Here is a 19,292-nt window from a genome sequence, read left to right on the forward strand (position 1 = left end):
AGATAAGGTATCATAAACAGCTCACTCGCCTCCAGATAAGCGACGGACAGTAAACGCCATGACATATGGCTCCGAAGGAGCACATGTGAGTACTTAAAACGTACTTTAAAGTTGACAGGTAACCGGTCGCCGAAATTACCGACCGGGACGTTCTGTCAAGTGTATGTATTGGTGTGAATAATGAGGGGTATCTTGTGATCTCTGCAAAAGTAGAGATAATGAGTTTGTGGAGCTTCAGATGTGTCACTTGACTCCTTATCGTAAATTGTTAGAACAATATTAACATGTTGAGTAAGGATTTCACCGACCTTAAGAGAAGGCGCCGCTACAGTACCAATCAGCGTGAAGGCGTGTGTCGCGTAAGTAATTGTATGTTCGTCTGGCTGTATAGAGACTTCGTCGTGAACTTGGCCAACAACTTGAAGACGAGTGCTCCAGGAACACGCTACGATAAACTTCTGAGTATGTGTCGTGACGAAGCCTGACGGACGTCCTTTCTCCTGCGATGGGGTGAGTTAGTTAATCAATTAGACGACACTGGGCATAAGAGTTCGTTTGAACACCCGTTATGATCAGAACGGCTTTTCAATCATCATGAACAAAATGGGTGTTCAAACACTGATAACACCTGCCGTTCCCCGATACGTAGGTAGTGATGGCATGAGCCGCGTGACAGCCTGCGACGCTCTGCCACAGTCACGGTAGTATCCCCTAGCCAGGTCAATCAAGAGAAGAATCTTAGCAACAAGTACACTGCGAACCTCTTGACTTTGTCGGACCTCGATCAAGAGAAAGTAACGGACTAAACGGTATATGCGCAGTCACGGCTTCGGACCGCATATGAAATATTCACTCGTCGACTGGTTTCCTCGGTCTGATGCCGAGGTGGAACAAAAAATTATTTACTTTCGATTGCCGCGGCAAGGCCCGGGCGGTGACTAAACAGAGACGTCAACAGAGGTCAACGCGAAAATTCTAGATACCCTATAACGGAAAGCTTAAGACATGCAACATCTCTGAGCCTATCCGGTAAGGTCCAGTCCTCACTGGGGCTGAGTGCTGATTCTTGTTCAACACCTGTGTTTCCAACAAGTTTTCCATAATCTTCTCCAAGATGTTGACCTCCTCTATGAAACTTCTTAGCCATGCATGCGTTATACGTACAATCTTCAATAAACCTCGAATCTCACGCACGTCGAGAGTGGCCTTCAGACTGAATCTGAGACAGTTCCATCCGTAAGGTAATTAAAGAGTCGACAGGCTGGATCACTATCACCATTCCAGACGACTGGTTACTCGTATCATCGTCTATCATGCCACACTGCCATCTGGATATACACGTGCAGCATAACCTGAACCCTCTTACATGAACTTCATCCACAGGCCCTATATCCCTACCTTTGTCTTGTCCAACTATCCGTGTTCCTTTTCATTGTGCCAACCTGACTGGTAACTTACAAGGTCGGTCTATCAGAATTCGTAAGTCACTCCAAACCGTATCCACCTCGTGATCTTCACGCTCTATCAACAGTCATCAACGGAAAAATCTCAAAGTCCCCTCCGAGTGCGTACTCGTACGCATATATGTGTTCATCAAACTCGCCGAGATGAGACACTGGTGATCAGCTATCAGAGTCATATCATCTGATCAATCTGTAGTGTTGGGCGACCCGAGGACTGACCTTCGGTTTGTAGATCATTGCACGAATCTCTGAATTATCGGTAGAGGTCAAGGTCTCTCTTGAGTTCGATCAAAGGCCGGGCAATGGAGAAAACTCTATGTGTCACAGAATGAGGTACTTCATCATGAGGATCAGGCTTTTGGTGAGTGATCTGCGCGCCGTTCATGCACATCTACTAACTTCTCGACTCAGAATTCCACACAAAGACCTCATGTCCGCAAATCCCTATTTACCTTGAGGTTCTCAAAGCTCAGTAAGCGTATATCCGATGCTCAAGGTTCTACGGCTAGCACAGGCTGAGCTGTAGCTGATTAAGCAGCAATACAATATAGGAGACTGAAGCTACGGTGGTTGAAATCCGCAATATTCAAGGTTTTTAGAATCCCCCCTCCCCCATCATCGTAGGGCGACTTGCAAGTGGCAGTACGCCATGCGCCAGTCATTATCCCCATTGTTAGCCAGTCCTCGTGCAACGCCCAATGTCAGGCGAGCCCTACCATGTTCAAATACTGTCTCACTCTCCCAGATGTCAAGACGCTCAAGGACGACTTCGACAGGGAGATACGCCACGCATCTTTTATGGACCCAAAGAAGTCGAGGACAAACTTGATAGTACTCTTGAGGAAGATTTGGGATGAGGTTATGCTATTCACCGCCAAGGACCTCCATTATAATCTAAAATTGCAGCATCGGTCTCGAATCTGGCTGTGTCCGATTGTAGCCCTTGAATGACAACAGATGGGCATGGGCGGGAACTATGCCTAGAAGATATCTACATCTGCTCTTATACGCTAACGATTTCAGCTGATATTATTCTGACAGACGACGAAGACGCATGTGACGCCATCTTTCGCGGCTGTCAAAGCTTGTCCATAACACTGCTCCCGCGGGTCCAGTTCACCCATCTTTCTGGCGGAGAAGTTACACAGGCAGGTGTACTCGATGCTTTGCAACGCAATACCTGGATGCACATTTTTAATAATAAGCAGGATCGCAAGCTGAATTCATTTCTTGTTGGCATGCCATACTCCTGTTGATCAAAAAAACACCTGACGAAAACACCTGACGAAGTTGTTCACCTCGCTCGGGTTCAAGAGTGTCATTGGTACCCTGGGTAGTCGACGACGCTGTTGCAAGATACGTCGTCGAAGCCTTCTACGAGCAGATGTTCAAGGATTGAGGGGAGGGGGGCATGGCTGACTGCACGAAGGCAGCCTCAGCACTCAACCATGTTACGCACTCCATGAAGAAGTAAGGTGCTTGAGCGGCGAATCATTTCATTCATATGGGCGTGTAGTTCATGGTGTAATTAATGTTTGGATATGGTACAGTTTTATTAGTTGTTGATGCTGGATTACCTTCTACTTGTGAAAGTTGGAATCACCTCTGATATTTGCGTCTTTTTTTCGTGATCCCTCCGGAGTATTCTATCATGTTGGTCAAATGGAACGGTACCAGGACACAGTAAATGGAATGAAAACATAAAGTCTTCCCAGGCCTACTGAGCATTGTAATAGTAAAATCATTCTCATTTCCTTCGAACACTTCCTTTATACTAACTGAGATTCTTTGCTCTTTCTCCTAAGCTTACACTCATGCACGTCACCCGAATAGTCTTCAAACGAACGCCATACACTTTCATGGTTGCATCCATACTGAAAGAAGGCGCACGAACTCCAGTCAATCGTAACGAGGGAGGGACAAGCTTGTGCCAGTCATGACCGAGTGCGTGGGTATCGTGCCCCAGCCGCCCTCCAGCACCACAATAACCTGTTTCTATGCTGGTGAGCTGTACTTGTGTAGGAGACCCGCGAGTCCGAGGAGATGGCATATTCACCTGCCCACTTAGAAACTTGCCCTTCCCGTTACTGATTGTCTCCAAGTACTGCCGATGAGCCCTGAATCAACGTCTCGTTCTTTTCGAATTTGGCGCTTCTCTCCACTTCATCTCTGGAGCCACGCAATTTCGTCACACTGATCATCAATTACGCATGAAATAAGCACTTTCAACGAATTATGCTAGATTCCATGAGTGAATCAGCGGCAGAAGTAGTGTCTGGTATGCCTTATGCAGCTTCTGACACCAGCCAGCTGTTTCCAGTAACCATGATGCACCGGCAGGGTAGTTTTCGGTTGGGGAGGCCAGTGGGGCAGGAAGCTCCAGACCTCGAGTCTCGCGGCCTTTAGCGATCGAGACCCCTTTTTTCGGTCGTTTCCGAACCGAACAGGGAATTTTGCGTCCCTGTGCAGAGGCGATCATGGGAACTTAATCCAAAGCAGTACTAGTACCTGTACTAATGCGCAATTAGTATGCATTGCTGTGCAACCCTCGCTATGTAAGTAAGTGTCCATCCCAGATCCTTCCACTTCCTATTTCCCTTTGTGCTCGATACAATATCTGCTTTATGTCCAACGACTTATCAGATAGCTGTCTGGCTGTGATATGCGCCTCCTGCTGTGGGTCAAACCGTTTTAATCGTGCATCTGATTTAAACTTGCACCAATAATTAGGCGCAATTATCACGACTTCACTCCAGCAATGGTGTAATACCCGTGAGTCTTCCTTAATCTGGGTCGTTCATATCGGTCACGACTTACACTGCATACTTAGATGCATTAGGCGCCGATTGCAAATGTTGTGGTGGCCCACGCGGGTGCTGTAATAGTTGTTTCGAATCGTCCTCGAACGAGGACAATTTTGAAAGACAACTCAGGAAGACACGGAACGCAGAGAAGCTGCTGCTCGACGACTTGTTGATGTTCAACCTGCGCCCACTAAAGACATGAACTCGGAGAGCTCTACTGACAAGCCGGTCCCGAAATGAGTGCAAGGCCGTGCTGGTTCCTATCTGCATATCTAAAACTGATTGTGAATCTCAAATTTGTTTCAGCCTGTGACATCATATGACAACTCCTGGCATTGAAAGCTGTGTACGTTCAATAGGATGGCCTTGGGGATAGATGACCGTAAGCTTGCGGACTAGACTTGGGAAACTCTCTCAAACTGTGTTTCGCCTTCTGGTTGTGGTAAATCAGAGGTACGTACTCAGTTAGAGTGGGAACGGAATAAGCAACGTAGCACATGTACGTAATGATAACTCGGGCACCCTTCAGTTGCACTTGATTCTATCTACACCTTGGCGTTTTGTCCATTGCTTTACATTTATCGGTCATGCATATATTAAACGCAGGGTGTTTGGGTTCTACGTGCGGAGGCTGCTGTACGCCAAGATGTATTCCACCAATTTGAATCCATTGACCAAAATATTTGCATAGGCAACGTACTGCCAACAACTGCTCTAGGGTGCAATATAAGTTCGGTTTCATTAGTTCCATGCTGACTCTGAACTAAACTCATTGCTTGAACAGATGCGTTTGGCGCTAACGCCAGGTGCTGCGGTGCGCAAGGTTGTTGCGGAGGTTGTTGCCGAGAATCTTTTGATGAAGACCATTTTGACGAGCAAATGAAAAGGGAGATGGAGCGGACGAAAGATACCAGCCGGCCTGTCGAAACTCAGCCTGGGCCATCTGTTAACATGGCCGCGAACTTGAGGGAGGGCACAAGAGGGGGCCTTAACAATGCTTCACCAGCGTCGCAACAATCATGATCGCAACAAGGGTTCGGAAAGCGTGAGCAAGATACGGGCATGCTAATTGTTTTAACAGCTAGCGGGTATGTTTGAGCTCTTGCGCGTGTTGAACCTAGTAGGAAATTCAGTAACTTGTCAGTCTCATGAACATGTGCTACCGTTTGTCAAGATTATACTAACTTACAGTGTCCAGTTTGCCAAACAGAATTTTCATTTCTGAATTTGTGAACTCGGTATACGGCCAACGTGAACCTATAACACAACATTATAATAGTCAGACAGCGCTGGATTTGAGGCGCTACCGTGATTCGTGGAAGAGTTGCAATTGAAGCGATGTCCAAGCAGTCACATGTCGGAATTCGGAAGACCTGCTGCCACTTCTCTGACGGTCCAGTGCATCCTGCGTCATCTACTGTGTTGAGCTCTACGCACTTTCACTTGACCAGCCGTCCTCACTTGAACCTCACGGTTGTCAGAACGCAGGGAATCTACGCGTGTCTCCAACCTATTGTGTTACGATCGACTTTACAGTCATCATTCACACTAACCCGACTCTCCATCTCTCGACGAGCGGACATTCGGATACGTCGACAAGATACTGTACGAATTATTCGGGCATCTAACTTACAAATATAATACCAAAGCATACGAATCGAGCCTAGACACTGTATTGCAGCACCTGGAGTCTGGACAGTTGCTGTATTCCGAACCCACTTAATATTGATCAAGAGACTTGGGCATAGAGATGGGGAATGTGCAGTCAGGCTCCACTCTTACACGGACAAGCGGAGCATTGGATTCATTTGTCACCGAATTGGGAGGGGACATCGTTTATGACAAGGGGTGAGTCGTCGTCCTATACACCCCTCACATGCGCGTCCACTCTTGCTCATTTCCGCAGACTCAATCAGGCGCGTTTCCTCAAGACCGTCAAATGTAGACACAGAAATGGATACCTTGTTGTCAAGATATTCATCAAACAAGACCCTGGAATAAGTCTCAGGACTTACCAAAGAAAGCTGAAAAGTATGTGCTTTCAAGACACGATGTGCAACCTACTGAATTCGAGCAGCGGATAGGGAGGCCCTTCTGGACATTCCAAATGTCTACACCTATCAAACATTCCTTGAGACAGAGAAAGCGGGATATCTCATTCGTCAATGGGCGGCAAGTAATTTGTATGATCGTATAAGGTGCGACGCGAGACGCATGTCTTGGTTGTTATGCTCATTTGCGTAGTACTCGGCCATTTCTCTCTCTAATTGAGAAAAAGTGGATTACTTACCAGCTTCTCACCGCACTCTCTCAAGCACACCTGCATAAAACACCGCATGGAGATATCAAATCAACAAACATCCTGGTTACGTCGTCAAATTGGATCTACGTGACCGACTTTGCTGGATCTTTGAAACCCACGCGACTCCCTCTAGATGATCCTTCGGATTTCTCATTCTTCTTTGATACTAGTGGACGGCGGATTTGCTATGTCGCCCCAGAACGATTCTATAAGGTGGAGAAGGAGACAAGAAAAGCATGGGCAAATGAAGAAGGCGAAATAAAGGAGCCCATGGTGACCGAGGCGATGGATGTCTTCAGTCTGGGCTGTGTCATTGCGGAAGTATTTCTTGAGGGCGCATCTCTTTTCTCGCTCAGCCAACTGTTCAAGTACCGTGAGGGAGAGTACAGTGTGGAAGCCCAACTTTTGGCAATAGGTGACGAGGGTATACGAGTGAGTGATGACCAGTGCCAGCTTTCTTTGAAAGCTTACCTGTCTTCTATGATCTAGTCGATGATCAGACAGATGATTTCATTGGATCCTGCTGCACGACCTACCTTTGATATGCTCCTAGCGGGTGCACGAGGGACCGTCTTACCCGAATGTTTCTACTCTTTCTTGCACGAGTATGTAGCTTCAGTTGGCGAGCGTCCTTCTTGTCTCTCCTTTCCATCCTCGTCATTCTCCGTGTCAAATGTTCCTCCCTCCACCTATTTCCCAGCAGCCACTCCAAATGCAACGATCAAAGTACCAAGTAAAGAGACAGTGGCAACAGCTACTGGCGCAACTGGGAATGGTAGTGTACTTCCTGGTGATAGCGACCACAGGTTGGAGCGAATTTGGGAGGAATATGAGAACGTGGACCCATACCTCCTTGACGACACAGACATCGAGAAGACTGTGATGGATGTCAAGGTTGAGTTCGGTAATAATTTTGCTGGACCATCCAAACCTTTCCAGGTATATTTTACATTTATCACCGTGCGAGCTGAAATTTATCCATCGACTTACATCGCTTGTAGGATGTCTTTCCCGTTTCCATGCACATCCCATCTCATTCCTCAAATCGGCATCCAACTCCTGCTGAAGATGGTCCCGCGCTCATACTTCTCTCCCTCGTTTTAGCCAATATCCGCAACTGCCTTCTCCCTTCATCTCGCCTACGTGCTCTAGATATATTGCTCGCTCTATCGACTCGGCTGACTGATGAGGCCAAGCTTGATCGGGCCGTACCATACATCGTAGAGCTGTTGCGTGACGAGGCTGCAGTAGTCAGGGCAGCAGCAGTGAGAACTCTGGTTCAGGTTGTGCGTGCTCTTTATGTCTTCAATTACGCTGTACTTACGAGTAAATTCGTTGCAGCTGACTCAAGTGAACGTTATTACTCCTTCGAATGCATCAATAATACCAGAGTATATCATTCCGAATGTGCGTTATCTTGTGCAAGACCCAGAGGTGTCGGTCCGGGCCATGTATGCACAGTGCATTGCTCCCCTCGCTCAGACTGCCGACCGCTACCTCGAGATGGGGCAAGCCCTTAAGGCACACGGTGTTTCTCCTGGGATCAATGGTGACACACAAGAATACGAGGAAATGCACTTCGAGGCAAGCCATACGAACACTCTTTGCTTTGTCTCCTATCTAAATCTTGTTGATAGGTATCGTACGATGTCATGAAACAAGACCTCCTCCTCTCCATCCAGGAACAATTGTCAACGCTTCTCATGGATCCTTCTCCCATTGTTAAGAGAGCGGTGCTGCATAACATCAACGCACTTTGCGTCTTTCTTGGCAGTCAAAGAACAAACGATGTCGTCTTGAGCCATATGATCACGTACTTGAACGACCGAGACTGGCTCCTCCGTCACGCGTTTTTTGAAAGCATCGTCGATGTTGCAGCATGTGCTGGAGGCAGGAGTTTAGATGAATATATTCTGCCGCTGATGGTACAGGCACTTTCTGGTGAAATGAACTGCACTCATGGTGGAATGTTTCTAATACCTCTGATTTCAGATGTGGAAGAAACTGTAGTAGCACGGGTACTTGCCGCCCTCACTAGTCTTTGCGAGTTGGGTCTGTTTCAGAAGATGCGCATTTGGGAGCTGATGAGTGCCACTCTCCCGTTTTTTTACCACCCCAATATTTGGATACGGCAGGGTATGGTTTTCACATTATTTTGATCCGCAAGAGACTCACAGCCTGCGCAACTTCAGGTGCAGCTTCCTTCATTGCGGCTGCAGCGAAATGTCTACCTCAAAGTGACGTCTGGTGTATCCTGTACCCTTCTTTGCGTCATCTGTTGCGTTCGGATGTGAAGGAAGTTGAAGAACAGAGTCTTTTGTCGGCAATGAAGCCACCGGTAAGCCGGATTTCCACAGACTTGGGTTCCCTGCTCATGATTTGAAGTTGCCACGTCCCGTTTTTGATGGTGCTGTCCAATGGGCAATGAGGGCGGAGAAAACAACCTTTTGGAGGGCACATCGTAGACCAGCATCGAAGGTGGAATCCCCGAGGGAAAGCATAGTTTCAATGAGAAAGGGGGGGAGCACAGCTGGTATTGGACGTAACAAGTCAGAAGAGTGAGTTCCTCGGTTTCAAGCCTCCGCGAGCCTAATATGTGTAAAAGGGACGAAGTGCAGTTGCTGAAACTGCAGAACCTTGGTATGACATCCGCTGATGAGGCGAAGCTCACGGCGATGCGGGATTACATCCTCAAGCTGGCTAACAATGCATCGAGGTTGGTTTTTCTTTTACTATCTGCTGGCCTCTTTGATCGATCTTGTGGTAGTTTCGCATCCAGACCAAGAACAGAACCAGAATTTGAAAGGAATCTTCGTTCGATGGGAGACGTTGAACTGCAGAAATTATCTGTTGTTCCTCAGACAGTCTTCCTCAAGTCAAAGTCCTCTACGTGCGACCTGACGCCCAGACCTTCTCGCTTGACATCCTATTCACGCAAGCCAGGTGACCTGCCAGGACGCCTCGGCACACCGTACATGAGTAGAGCTTCCAGTGTGGACCATGGAGCAACTAATCCTGCACTGGAAGATCTAAAACGGAGATTAGCTGCTATCAACGGCTCTTCGTCGTCCCTCAACCTCACCGCTACTGCTCGGGAACGCCAGGCAGTGCAATCCCCCTCTCTCCCGCCCTCAAACTCGCAGCCAGCAACTCTGGCGCTTCCTGCTCAGCCCGTGGGACATGATCGCCCGAGCAGCCCAACAGATTCGGTGGTGTCTACTACTAACTCGTCGACTATCCGAACTGCACATCGGTTGCATGTTGGAAGTACAGATGGGCAGAAGGCTGCTCCTGCGGTTGGTTCATCTAATGCGAATGCAGTAGGGTTGCTGGAGGCGCCATCTAAGATGCATGCAGAAGGTTCTCCCGAACGATCAGGAAGATCATCACCAATTTCACTTGCTGGAACTGCAAGAGGTGTGACCCGACCCCGTATGGCCTCCATGCTCCCTATCTCGACCTATGGTACGCTGGAAACCGTCATACCCGGTTCCTGTTCACATGAATTCTGACGTGCTTTGTAGATGGGCCGGAACCTGGCATCAACAATCTACTCGAGAACATCTACTCGGACAACAACCGCGAATTGCAGCATGACTTCGGTCCAAAGGTGCATGAAGGACCTGTTCGTCGACGCAATACAACCAGACAAAATTTTATTACGCGCGATGGCAGCAATCGCCGAACAGAAGCCACCCTCATAGCTCACCTCCAATCCCACACTGACTGCGTCACCGGGCTGGCTGTATCTCCGGATCATGCGTTCTTTGTTTCATGTTCAGATGATATGTCTGTCAAAGTATGGGACACGGCACGGCTAGAACGCAGTGTGACAAGTAAACCGCGTTATACGTATAGCCAGCATCACGCGCGTGTCAAGAGCGTATGCATGCTGGAGGGTGTGCATTGTTTTGCTAGTGCAGCAGAAGACGGAAGCTTGCATGTCATCAGGGTGCACGTCAACCAAAGTGGGTCTTTGCCGAAGTATGCAAAACTTCAAACCATTCGAGAATATCGAGTGGACTCGCCTGGCGAATATATTACATGCATGATTCACTACAATTCAGGTGAGACTCTGTCTGATTCCAGCCTGCTTCATGAAACAATATTTTATCAGATGTCGCCTCGAATCTTGTCTTTGCGACAACACACTCTGTCATCACCATCTTGGACTTGCGAACTATGCGAGTCTTACAACATATGCAAAACCCGCGTCATTTTGGACCCATCACTTGTATGTGTCTAGACCGCAAACGCACGTGGATTCTTGTGGGAACTTCTATGGGTGTGCTCTCACTCTGGGACCGACGTTTTGGCCTGCTTATCAAGAGCTGGCAAGTCGGCAAGACTTCTTCGGGAAAATCCACGAGAGTAAATCAATGCATCATCCATCCAACAAAAGGGAAAGGCAGTTGGGTAATGGTTGCCGTTGAGAGCTGGAAGGGTGGTCCAGAGTCTTTACCCATAAACCTCATAGAGGTCTGGGACATCAAAAGTGGCGTTCTGGCGGAGAGCTATATAACAAGGACCACATCTACACCAACAGAGTGTGTTCCTGAACCTGTGGAGCATTTGGCAGTGGAGGCCTCGCAGAACCCAGCTGCCGCAATTGCTGCTCTTGTCAATGCTAGATACCCGGGTGGAACTGCACACACCAATGCGAGCAAGAACGGAGGACCATCTCACGGCCCTCAGCGTGATGAGGCGCTTCCGGCACCCTCGCATGATATTCGTGCAATCGTAGCTGGTGTTGACTTTGGACATTCCGGATTGCATAGGTCAGAGATCTTGGATTTGTCAGTTGATACTCCCGCGTCGAGCCGGAATTCTAGGGGGTTCATGGTGACAGGTTCGGAGGATAGAAGGATTAGACTGTGGGATCTCAGCAAACTCGAACGAACATCTGTGGTGGCTGGCCCAGAGTCAGAACATGACAGGCCATCGTACAGGTGAGGAACTCCGTGCTTTACTAAAGATGTTTTGCTCACTATAACTTCAAGTACTGTACGAGCCGCAGATGGTTCGCCGTACGTCAGTAACGTTGAGACATGGGCACATCCGTCTAGCTCAGCTAGTCAGAGCAATCGACCTCCGCAAAGGATGTCGATGATTACCCACAACCAACAGAACCTTCTCAAGTCACATCAGGATATCGTGACATGTTTGGCTTGCATTGATTCCCCATTCCGAGGAGGCATTGTGAGTGCCGACAGAGCAGGGGTGATTAAAGTGTGGAGGGTCGGAAGCACCGACTAGTAGTAATAGTGACCTGCTATATCTTGTTTACTCGCTTCCCTGCACCTTGCGTGCTATCTAGATTCTACTGTGGTGCTTGTTAATTTTACCCGAATTTCACCAAATTTGTCGCGAAGGGTGACTCGAAGAGCGCGCGCCAGATAGTATCATGCCAAAAACAGACTTGGTCCTGACTCGGATGCTCAGAGCTCTGACTCGGGCTCCCCCATATCTGGCCCGTTGTAGCATCTATAGGTTACAAGTTAGCTTTCTTCGCGTTCATTCGACAGCCATGGCTACTCCAATCGCGTCTTCTTCAGAACCCGTCGCCCTCGACGGACCACACGCTGGACATGCAAAGAAGCCAAAAGAGAAGAAGGACAAAGTGGCGGCAGCAGCATCTCAGTATTCACTTGAGGTTAGTGATCTTCACAGATTTCTTTAAACCTTGACTCACTTATGAGTAGCTCCAACCACCTCCAGGTTTTTTTGATCATCGCATCAAGCTGTTTGAAGAACTGCACGCAAAATACAATGAATTCATAAAAAGTATGCGTGACATCTATCCCGAGATCAATTATCCTGATCACTGTCTCAGCTCAGCCACGGGAGGATATCGTCATTACGATGCCTGATGGTTCAGAGCGCAAAGGTACTAGCTGGGAGACTAGTCCCATGGATGTTGCAAAAGAAGTTTCAAAGAGTCTGTCAGAACGAATTGTGATCGCAAAGGTATGTGACTCCAGTTCTTGATGTTTAGATTTATGACATGATTTGCACAGGTCAACGGTGATCTATGGGACTTAGAACGACCATTGGAGGCTTCGTGCAAACTAGAATTATTAGACTTTGAACATCCAGAAGGTATGCAGGGATGTACACCGCCTTTGCGCCCTCTGATTGATTATTGCAGGCAAGAGGGTCTTCTGGCATTCGTCGGCACATGTTTTGGGTGAAGCTGCTGAGCGGCATTACGGTTGCCACCTGTGCATTGGCCCCCCAACCGACGATGGTTTCTTCTACGAAATGGCTATCGAGGACAGGTAATCGGTCATAACTAATACTGTAATGGCCAAGTATTAACTTCAGCAGAGCTGTTACCAATGCAGATTACCCCGCTCTGGAGAAGCTTTCGGAAAGTGCTGTCAAAGACAAGCAGAAATTTGAGCGCCTCGTAGCGTCGAAAGAGGATTTACTGAAAATGTTCAGCGTATGTCCCTCAACATTTTCTAGAACGTCCACCCATCTAATACCATCGTAGTACAATAAATACAAAAAGCACTTGATCGAGACCAAGATTCCAGACGGCACTTCCACCACTGTGTATCGTTGTGGACCAATGATAGATCTCTGTATCGGTCCTCATATACCACACACCGGCAAGATCAAGGCATTCATGGTCACCAAGGCAAATTTCTAGTTCGGAATTCGCTCGATATTATTCTGACCCAGCCCTTGCAGAACTCTGCATCATATTTCCTGGGTGATGCTAACAACGACTCATTGCAACGCATCTACGGTATCTCGTTCCCAGATAAAAAGCAGCTGACCGAGTACAAAGCGTTCCTGGTCGAGGCTGCGAAACGGGATCACCGCAAGATCGCTCGGGAACAAGAACTTTTCTTCTTCAATGACCTCAGTCCTGGAAGCTGCTTCTTCCTCCCTCATGGTACTCGAATCTATAACACTCTAATCGAGTTGATGAGGGTGCGTTCAAGCCTGAAATAATAGGAAGTTTAACTGACATCAGCACAGTCCGAGTACTGGAAACGCGGATACCAAGAAGGTGAGTTCATGGATTATTCGAACGACATCTGGTGCTGAGCAATCGGTCAGTCATCTCTCCGAATATGTACAATTCGAAGTTGTGGGAGACTTCTGGGCACTGGCAGAATTACAAGGACGACATGTTCACCCTTGACGTGGAGAAAGAGAAGTGGGCGTTGAAACCTATGAACTGCCCAGGTCACTGCCTCATATTTGACTCCCGAGACCGGAGCTACAAGGAACTTCCCATTCGCATGGCAGAATTTGGTATCATACACCGAAACGAGGCTTCTGGCGCTCTTACTGGTCTCACTCGTGTTCGGCGGTTCGTACAGGATGACACGCACGTGTTCTGCCTGCCCTCGCAGATAGAAGATGAGATTAGTGCACTATTTGATTTCATGCAACATATCTATGGCCTTTTTGGTTTCGATTTCCACCTTGAACTATCCACTCGCCCCGACAATTATCTCGGTACCATCGAGACTTGGAACGCCGCGGAAGAGGTATGTTTCTCTTCACGGCGCACTATAAGTGGCACACTTACCATTTCGGATGCATAGCAACTCACCAAGGCACTCGATAAGCAATATCCAGGTAAATGGGAAGTCAACCCTGGCGACGGTGCATTCTACGGCCCCAAGATTGACATCACCATCCGTGACGCCCTCCGCCGATCGTTCCAGTGTGCGACCATACAGCTCGATTTCCAACTCCCCGAACGATTCGACTTGAAGTACCGCTCCGCGGACGAGATGACCAACCCTGATAAGCCCCCTTCACGTCCTGTCATGATTCATCGTGCGATTTTGGGAAGCTTAGAACGCTTCATTGCGATCATCACGGAGCACTTTGCAGGAAAATGGTGAGTCCACGTTCTACTCGTCTTCTTTTAGCGCTTGGCTCATGACGAGTCGAGGCCGTTTTGGCTTTCACCCCGTCAAGTGCTTGTTATTCCTGTTGCTGTGCCGTATGTGAGTATCCACTGATAGAACACGACAATCCGATGCTGACACGCATCATCTTCACAGAAAGATTATGCCCAAGAGATAGCCACTCGTCTGACTGATCTGGGTCTTTTCGCCGATGTCGACAACGGAGCAGACACTCTGCCGAAGAAGATCCGTAACGGTGAAATTGCACAATACAACTTCATCCTCGGTGAGAGAACCTTTTTGCATTGCATTGTCCTGCTAGACATAGCATATTTACAAAACTCAGTGGTCGGGCAGGAAGAACTCGATAGCCGTTCGGTTAACGTACGAAACCGGGATGACGTCGGCACTAAGTCCAAAGGCGAGATGGCGCCAATCTCAGAGATTGAGCAAAAACTGTTGGCGCTAAAGCAGTCACGGAGTCTCGCAAACAAGTTGGTGTAACAGTAAACGTGTAGCAGTGAACGTAGCCTGTAGCAAATCTGGAAGATAGGTAATCAAAGAATGCGAGTGGCATCAAGTCGGCGGCTAGACACAAGCTGTAGCACAGCATAGAACAAGGCAGCTATTTTTAGAATACTAAGATCTGATGCGCCGCGGTTCCACAGGGTTCTAGACATACTACTCAGACAATCCACTACACCGAGATACCTCCCAAAAATTGATTACGCTTTCACCCGGAACAGGTAAGTGGAGATGACCAAATAAGACGTGTATCAGACATACCAAGTTCTGGATCGCTTCTCGCTCGGAAGGCGGTAAGCCATTGATCTGGTCTGGAGTTAGGCTGAGTACCTGCATTAGCATTTGCTGTACATCCAAATACGTGAGTTCAACATCTAGATCAGGCAAGGCAAATCAGGACAGACCCTTTGAGCCGGATCAATATTTAAGTCGGGCATGGGAGCCGAGTGGGGCGGTGGGGCCGCGTGTGGGGGAGGCCGATACCAAGATTGTTGCTGCGGTGGGGCTGGCATATGCGACGGGGGTTGTTGGTGCGGGTACATGCTCGGTGGAGCAGTTGACGCAGGCGGTGGGGCAGTCATTGGCGGAGGCATGTGCGGTTGAGGCTGGTGCATGGGTGGAGGTTGCTGGTATTGCATTGGATGGTGGGGCTGCTGAGAAATTCCTGGACCTGGGGGAACACCACTACCCGCGGTTGCTTGAAGCATGCGCTGTGCAATTGCCATTTTGCTCGATGGTCACTCCACACCGAAATTGTAAGAACACACCTGAAGAACACTCTGGTCTACTATTTTGTTCAGCAACAAGGCTTGGAATAATGCGTACGCATACTGCGGATGCGCAACAAGTAGTGCCCTTGCTTGATCCGGGTGGGTGATTACAAAAGCCTACACAAACAAGATCCGCATACATCATCAATTCTGTCTCACTCGCCGGTGCGAATCACACCACACCTTCATCTGGGCAAGCACTTCGACCAACTGAGCTGGGCTCATAGTTGCAAGTGTCTGACTGATGGTATCTAATGCAGTCGACCCAGGAACTATGGGAACTCCGGGTGGCAAACTTGACAAGAAAGAATTTGGGTCTTGAGATTTGGGTTGATCGCGAGGACTATCATATCGGTCGCGGTCTTGGTGCTCACGGTGATCACGCCAGCGGCCTCTTGGATCACTCCCATCGAGCAACTCGCCTCGCACAGTAGTCTTGCCTTCGAGGAAGGGATCGGAGTCGGCGAGGTCAATTCGTAAAGGGCGGCCACCGACATCGGCATTATTGAGGTTCCGCACAGCAGATGCAGCGGTTTCATGATCTTGAGGGCACAATGCGAAAAACACAAGTTTGAGTCCGTGTGTACCGGTATGTGTAACACCAAATGACAAGGTGAACCGAGAGGGACGCATTGAGAAACACAGATTAGGCGGGATTGCGAAAAACAGCCAGTTTGAAGTCAGACACACATCAAGATGTACATCAAGAAAAATGAATTGGATGTACCAGCAAATTCACAGAAGCCATAACCTCTAGGTTTCCCTGTCTCTCTGTCAAAGACCAGTCTAAAAAAAGGATTGACATGAGCTGATGTGCAGGCTAGGGAGAGCATAGGGACAGACCTGAATCCCACAACTTGACCGACCGACTTAAAGACATCGATGAGCTGTTCCTGCACAGAAGGTTATGTCGGAATGGTATGGCATGAAGGCTAAATGACTTTCCTCCCCCATGTTGTAGGGGACATTTCCCACTGCAGAGAAGAATTTGTTAGTAAAAGTAATGGAACACCGAGTGTGCACATACCGAAAACGACCTTACTCATTGCGAGACTCGAAGAAAGCAATGTAGATTTGAGATGCTACCAGAACGGTGTTGAAAGTTCGTGACTTTAGCGCTCACAATTATTTCGGACAAACAGTCACGGGATGTGTAACATTGTGACATCTTATGACAAAGAGAGTTTTGTATTTGTCACTATATACCGATATTTATATTTAACCCGGGTTCGCCCGGGCTCTCGAGCTCCAGCAGCTGGGGCTTGTCAAATGCACTTGTTTCTCGGTGGAGCTTAAGTACAGTACTGAGGTCCTATCTCGATGCAAGACTCGCGAGTCATACGTAGAACTGATCAAACAAAGGAAAAGTACTGTTACAGCTATTTAGACACGGTATGCGGCCATGGGATCATGATGGCTGTTTTGGCTCGGGGGTGTACTAGGTATGACCGCGTTTAATCTCATGAGTTACTTATGACGAATCGGTAACCTGGCTGATTCATTTTTGCTTCTCGGACTCCGAGTGTTGTCTCGACTCATGAGTAAGACGCATGACTCGACGCTGCCGCTCTGTATAGAGTCATGGCCTGGGTGAGAGTCACTGTCACTGCAGCCTTGCCAATGGATCTTCAGTCAAGGACCTTGATGGACCTCAAGGATTTACGGATGTGCCGCAACTTTGAGGAACCGACTCGGAGTCTCGAAATCAAGTCAGATCTGCGGAGCATAGCCCCGCATCCAGTTTGCTGTGTCAGCTATGCCACAATTTGGAGTAGCACAGCCTTGTATTCGAAGTAGCGTGCCGATCGGCATCTTGCGACATATAAAGGGTCAAGTGAGAGTGACCGACAACAACAAAAGATTCACTACACACATACATGACAGTCACCACTTCTACCCATCGCAAGCTGTCTCACTCCCGGAACACCGACGAACAATTCCAAGCCTTGGATCGCGCCTTGGCAAGGAGATATGTCTTTCGTCTGCTTCACGAACAAAGATCGCGTAGAATCCAAGAGCAACCTCAAGGGGACGTGATATTCAGACCAAGGTAATTGCATTCGATGTACAGTAATCGCAAACATCTCTTCTAACATTATATTTAGAGTGGAAATATGTGATGACCCATCTTCCTCACGTATCACTGCCACACTTGAACTTCCTGGCATGAAAGCAGACGATGTGCGAGTCACACTTGAGCGCGACAACCTTCTCGCTGTTTCGGGGGAACGCGTGTCCAAAGCACCTTCCGATCAGTTCAGGTCTGTCAACTTTCCTGTGAGGGAGATCAAGTACGGAAAGTTTCTTCGTACACTGGATGTTCCATCCGGTACAATGGTGAGTTCTATGGATTCATAGCTTCTTCGTTGCTTCTGACCCTATTCATCCAGATGAGTACCATATCAGCGGCAATGAGTGATGGCATGCTGCTTGTATCATGGCCACGTTCTCCTCCTGGCGCCAGAACCCGTTCTCCGCAGTGATCGTTTCGCCACGCTGTAGCATCATGTTCTACCATATATATTCTTCTGGACTACTCTCCCAACTCCTACATTATGATTTGTATGCTATGCACAACTTATAACCGTAGATGGGTTTCTGGTTAATACACGGGACAGGGGTTAATTGTCACTATAGATATCTTCCACTAATCATGCTTCTTGCTGCAAGTTTGATTGCCGTCTTATAATGACCCGTGGACTTATGGTATACACCCGTACGTAGAGTCACCGTTCCTGTGTTGTATGATAACACTGGAGGTGCCTCATTGGCAGATCACGTACTCGTTTGTGGCAGATTCAGACTAACAATGTATCAGTACCATCTTGGGTTTAATCCACTTTCAGAGAACAATGTAAATGTGTGGGATGAGTCACTGTGATTCTGCTAATTTCACAAGACTGCGCTTTGCTAATGGAAAATGCACATCGACGGCTTCCGTCGCGGGCTGTCTCTCCATATAGCTACCACTTATATTCGTCAGCTTTTGCGGGTCCTGCATCATGACCACCTGGACATTGAATTCAGTGTACTGCTCCGATTACCTGTGCGTACGAAGGAAAGCTAGCAAAAAAATGAGCTCGGAAGCGAATGCCTGTTCGGCGGGCGTCTGCGGCGTAAATGTCGTAGAGCCATCGAAACTAAAATACCATCTTTATGAGCCTGCGCTTTTAGTCAAGATGGACTGAGTGTCATTTTTATCCGACGTTAGTGCCATCAAACACCGTCCACTGGTTCCGCAGCATGTGCTACAGCGTCTGTATCGCTCGTTGAGTTAGTTGGGTGTGGTACCGATAAGTCCAAGTACTAGAATAGGGCGAAGAGGGACTGCCCACGGCTTGGCGCTGACGCATACAGATCGGGTGTTATTAGCATGACTCAAGGGGGAGCGGTGTAAGGCTCAGACTTACGCACCGCATAACAATCACCCGTGGTCACCTGCAATCACTGACTCGGACAATTAAATCCATCTACTGGATATAGCCTGTGACAAGAACTCCAAAGGATCTGCGTCTGTCAGCAATTGGAAATTTTCCTGAAGTGCCAGAGGG

The 19,292-nt window shown here is 48.2% G+C and overlaps 6 protein-coding genes across 6 annotated transcripts; 5 read left to right on the forward strand and 1 right to left on the reverse strand.

Annotated features, from left to right (window-relative positions):
• Positions 1-58: 58 nt before the first annotated feature.
• Positions 59-806, forward strand: BJ212DRAFT_1298501 (uncharacterized protein; the record flags this gene model as incomplete). Its single annotated transcript, XM_041332702.1, has 5 exons — positions 59-85; positions 119-161; positions 293-359; positions 392-462; positions 697-806. 5 exons carry the CDS (start codon positions 59-61, stop codon positions 804-806), a joined length of 318 nt encoding a protein of 105 aa, XP_041194947.1.
• Positions 807-4,755: 3,949 nt separating this feature from the next.
• Positions 4,756-5,397, forward strand: BJ212DRAFT_83214 (uncharacterized protein). Its single transcript, XM_041344166.1, has 3 exons — positions 4,756-4,903; positions 4,959-4,997; positions 5,052-5,397. Exons 1-3 carry the CDS (start codon positions 4,855-4,857, stop codon positions 5,288-5,290), a joined length of 327 nt encoding a protein of 108 aa, XP_041194948.1. The 5' UTR covers positions 4,756-4,854; the 3' UTR covers positions 5,291-5,397.
• Positions 5,398-5,627: 230 nt separating this feature from the next.
• On the forward strand, positions 5,628-11,941 carry BJ212DRAFT_83035 (uncharacterized protein). Its single transcript, XM_041344162.1, has 16 exons — positions 5,628-6,115; positions 6,174-6,298; positions 6,345-6,465; positions 6,512-7,001; positions 7,059-7,508; positions 7,571-7,855; positions 7,911-8,153; positions 8,207-8,510; positions 8,562-8,705; positions 8,762-8,907; positions 8,955-9,127; positions 9,175-9,285; positions 9,337-10,034; positions 10,094-10,636; positions 10,687-11,518; positions 11,570-11,941. The coding sequence occupies exons 1-16, from the start codon at positions 6,018-6,020 to the stop codon at positions 11,823-11,825; spliced, it is 5,019 nt and encodes a 1,672-aa protein (XP_041194949.1). The 5' UTR covers positions 5,628-6,017; the 3' UTR covers positions 11,826-11,941.
• Positions 11,942-12,096: 155 nt separating this feature from the next.
• BJ212DRAFT_1267993 (uncharacterized protein) lies at positions 12,097-14,950 on the forward strand (the record flags this gene model as incomplete). The annotated part of the gene is made up of 14 exons (XM_041330692.1): positions 12,097-12,222; positions 12,272-12,353; positions 12,403-12,536; positions 12,587-12,668; positions 12,718-12,847; positions 12,894-13,014; positions 13,066-13,203; positions 13,257-13,511; positions 13,560-13,590; positions 13,641-14,077; positions 14,135-14,436; positions 14,491-14,545; positions 14,603-14,732; positions 14,793-14,950. 14 exons carry the CDS (start codon positions 12,097-12,099, stop codon positions 14,948-14,950), a joined length of 2,181 nt encoding a protein of 726 aa, XP_041194950.1.
• A 193-nt stretch (positions 14,951-15,143) lies between these two features.
• On the reverse strand, positions 15,144-17,145 carry BJ212DRAFT_1446313 (hinge domain of cleavage stimulation factor subunit 2-domain-containing protein; the record flags this gene model as incomplete). Its single annotated transcript, XM_041338224.1, has 8 exons — positions 15,144-15,176; positions 15,233-15,316; positions 15,376-15,681; positions 15,718-15,858; positions 15,925-16,283; positions 16,469-16,527; positions 16,585-16,634; positions 17,131-17,145. The coding sequence occupies 8 exons, from the start codon at positions 17,143-17,145 to the stop codon at positions 15,144-15,146; spliced, it is 1,047 nt and encodes a 348-aa protein (XP_041194951.1).
• A 455-nt stretch (positions 17,146-17,600) lies between these two features.
• Positions 17,601-18,566, forward strand: BJ212DRAFT_1345173 (HSP20-like chaperone). Its single transcript, XM_041335289.1, has 3 exons — positions 17,601-17,791; positions 17,847-18,078; positions 18,132-18,566. The coding sequence occupies exons 1-3, from the start codon at positions 17,619-17,621 to the stop codon at positions 18,222-18,224; spliced, it is 498 nt and encodes a 165-aa protein (XP_041194952.1). The 5' UTR covers positions 17,601-17,618; the 3' UTR covers positions 18,225-18,566.
• Positions 18,567-19,292: the final 726 nt, after the last annotated feature.

The sequence above is a fragment of the Suillus subaureus genome (assembly GCF_016647635.1).
Source record: "Suillus subaureus strain MN1 chromosome Unknown BJ212scaffold_10, whole genome shotgun sequence".
Classification (NCBI taxonomy): Eukaryota; Fungi; Basidiomycota; class Agaricomycetes; order Boletales; family Suillaceae; genus Suillus; species Suillus subaureus.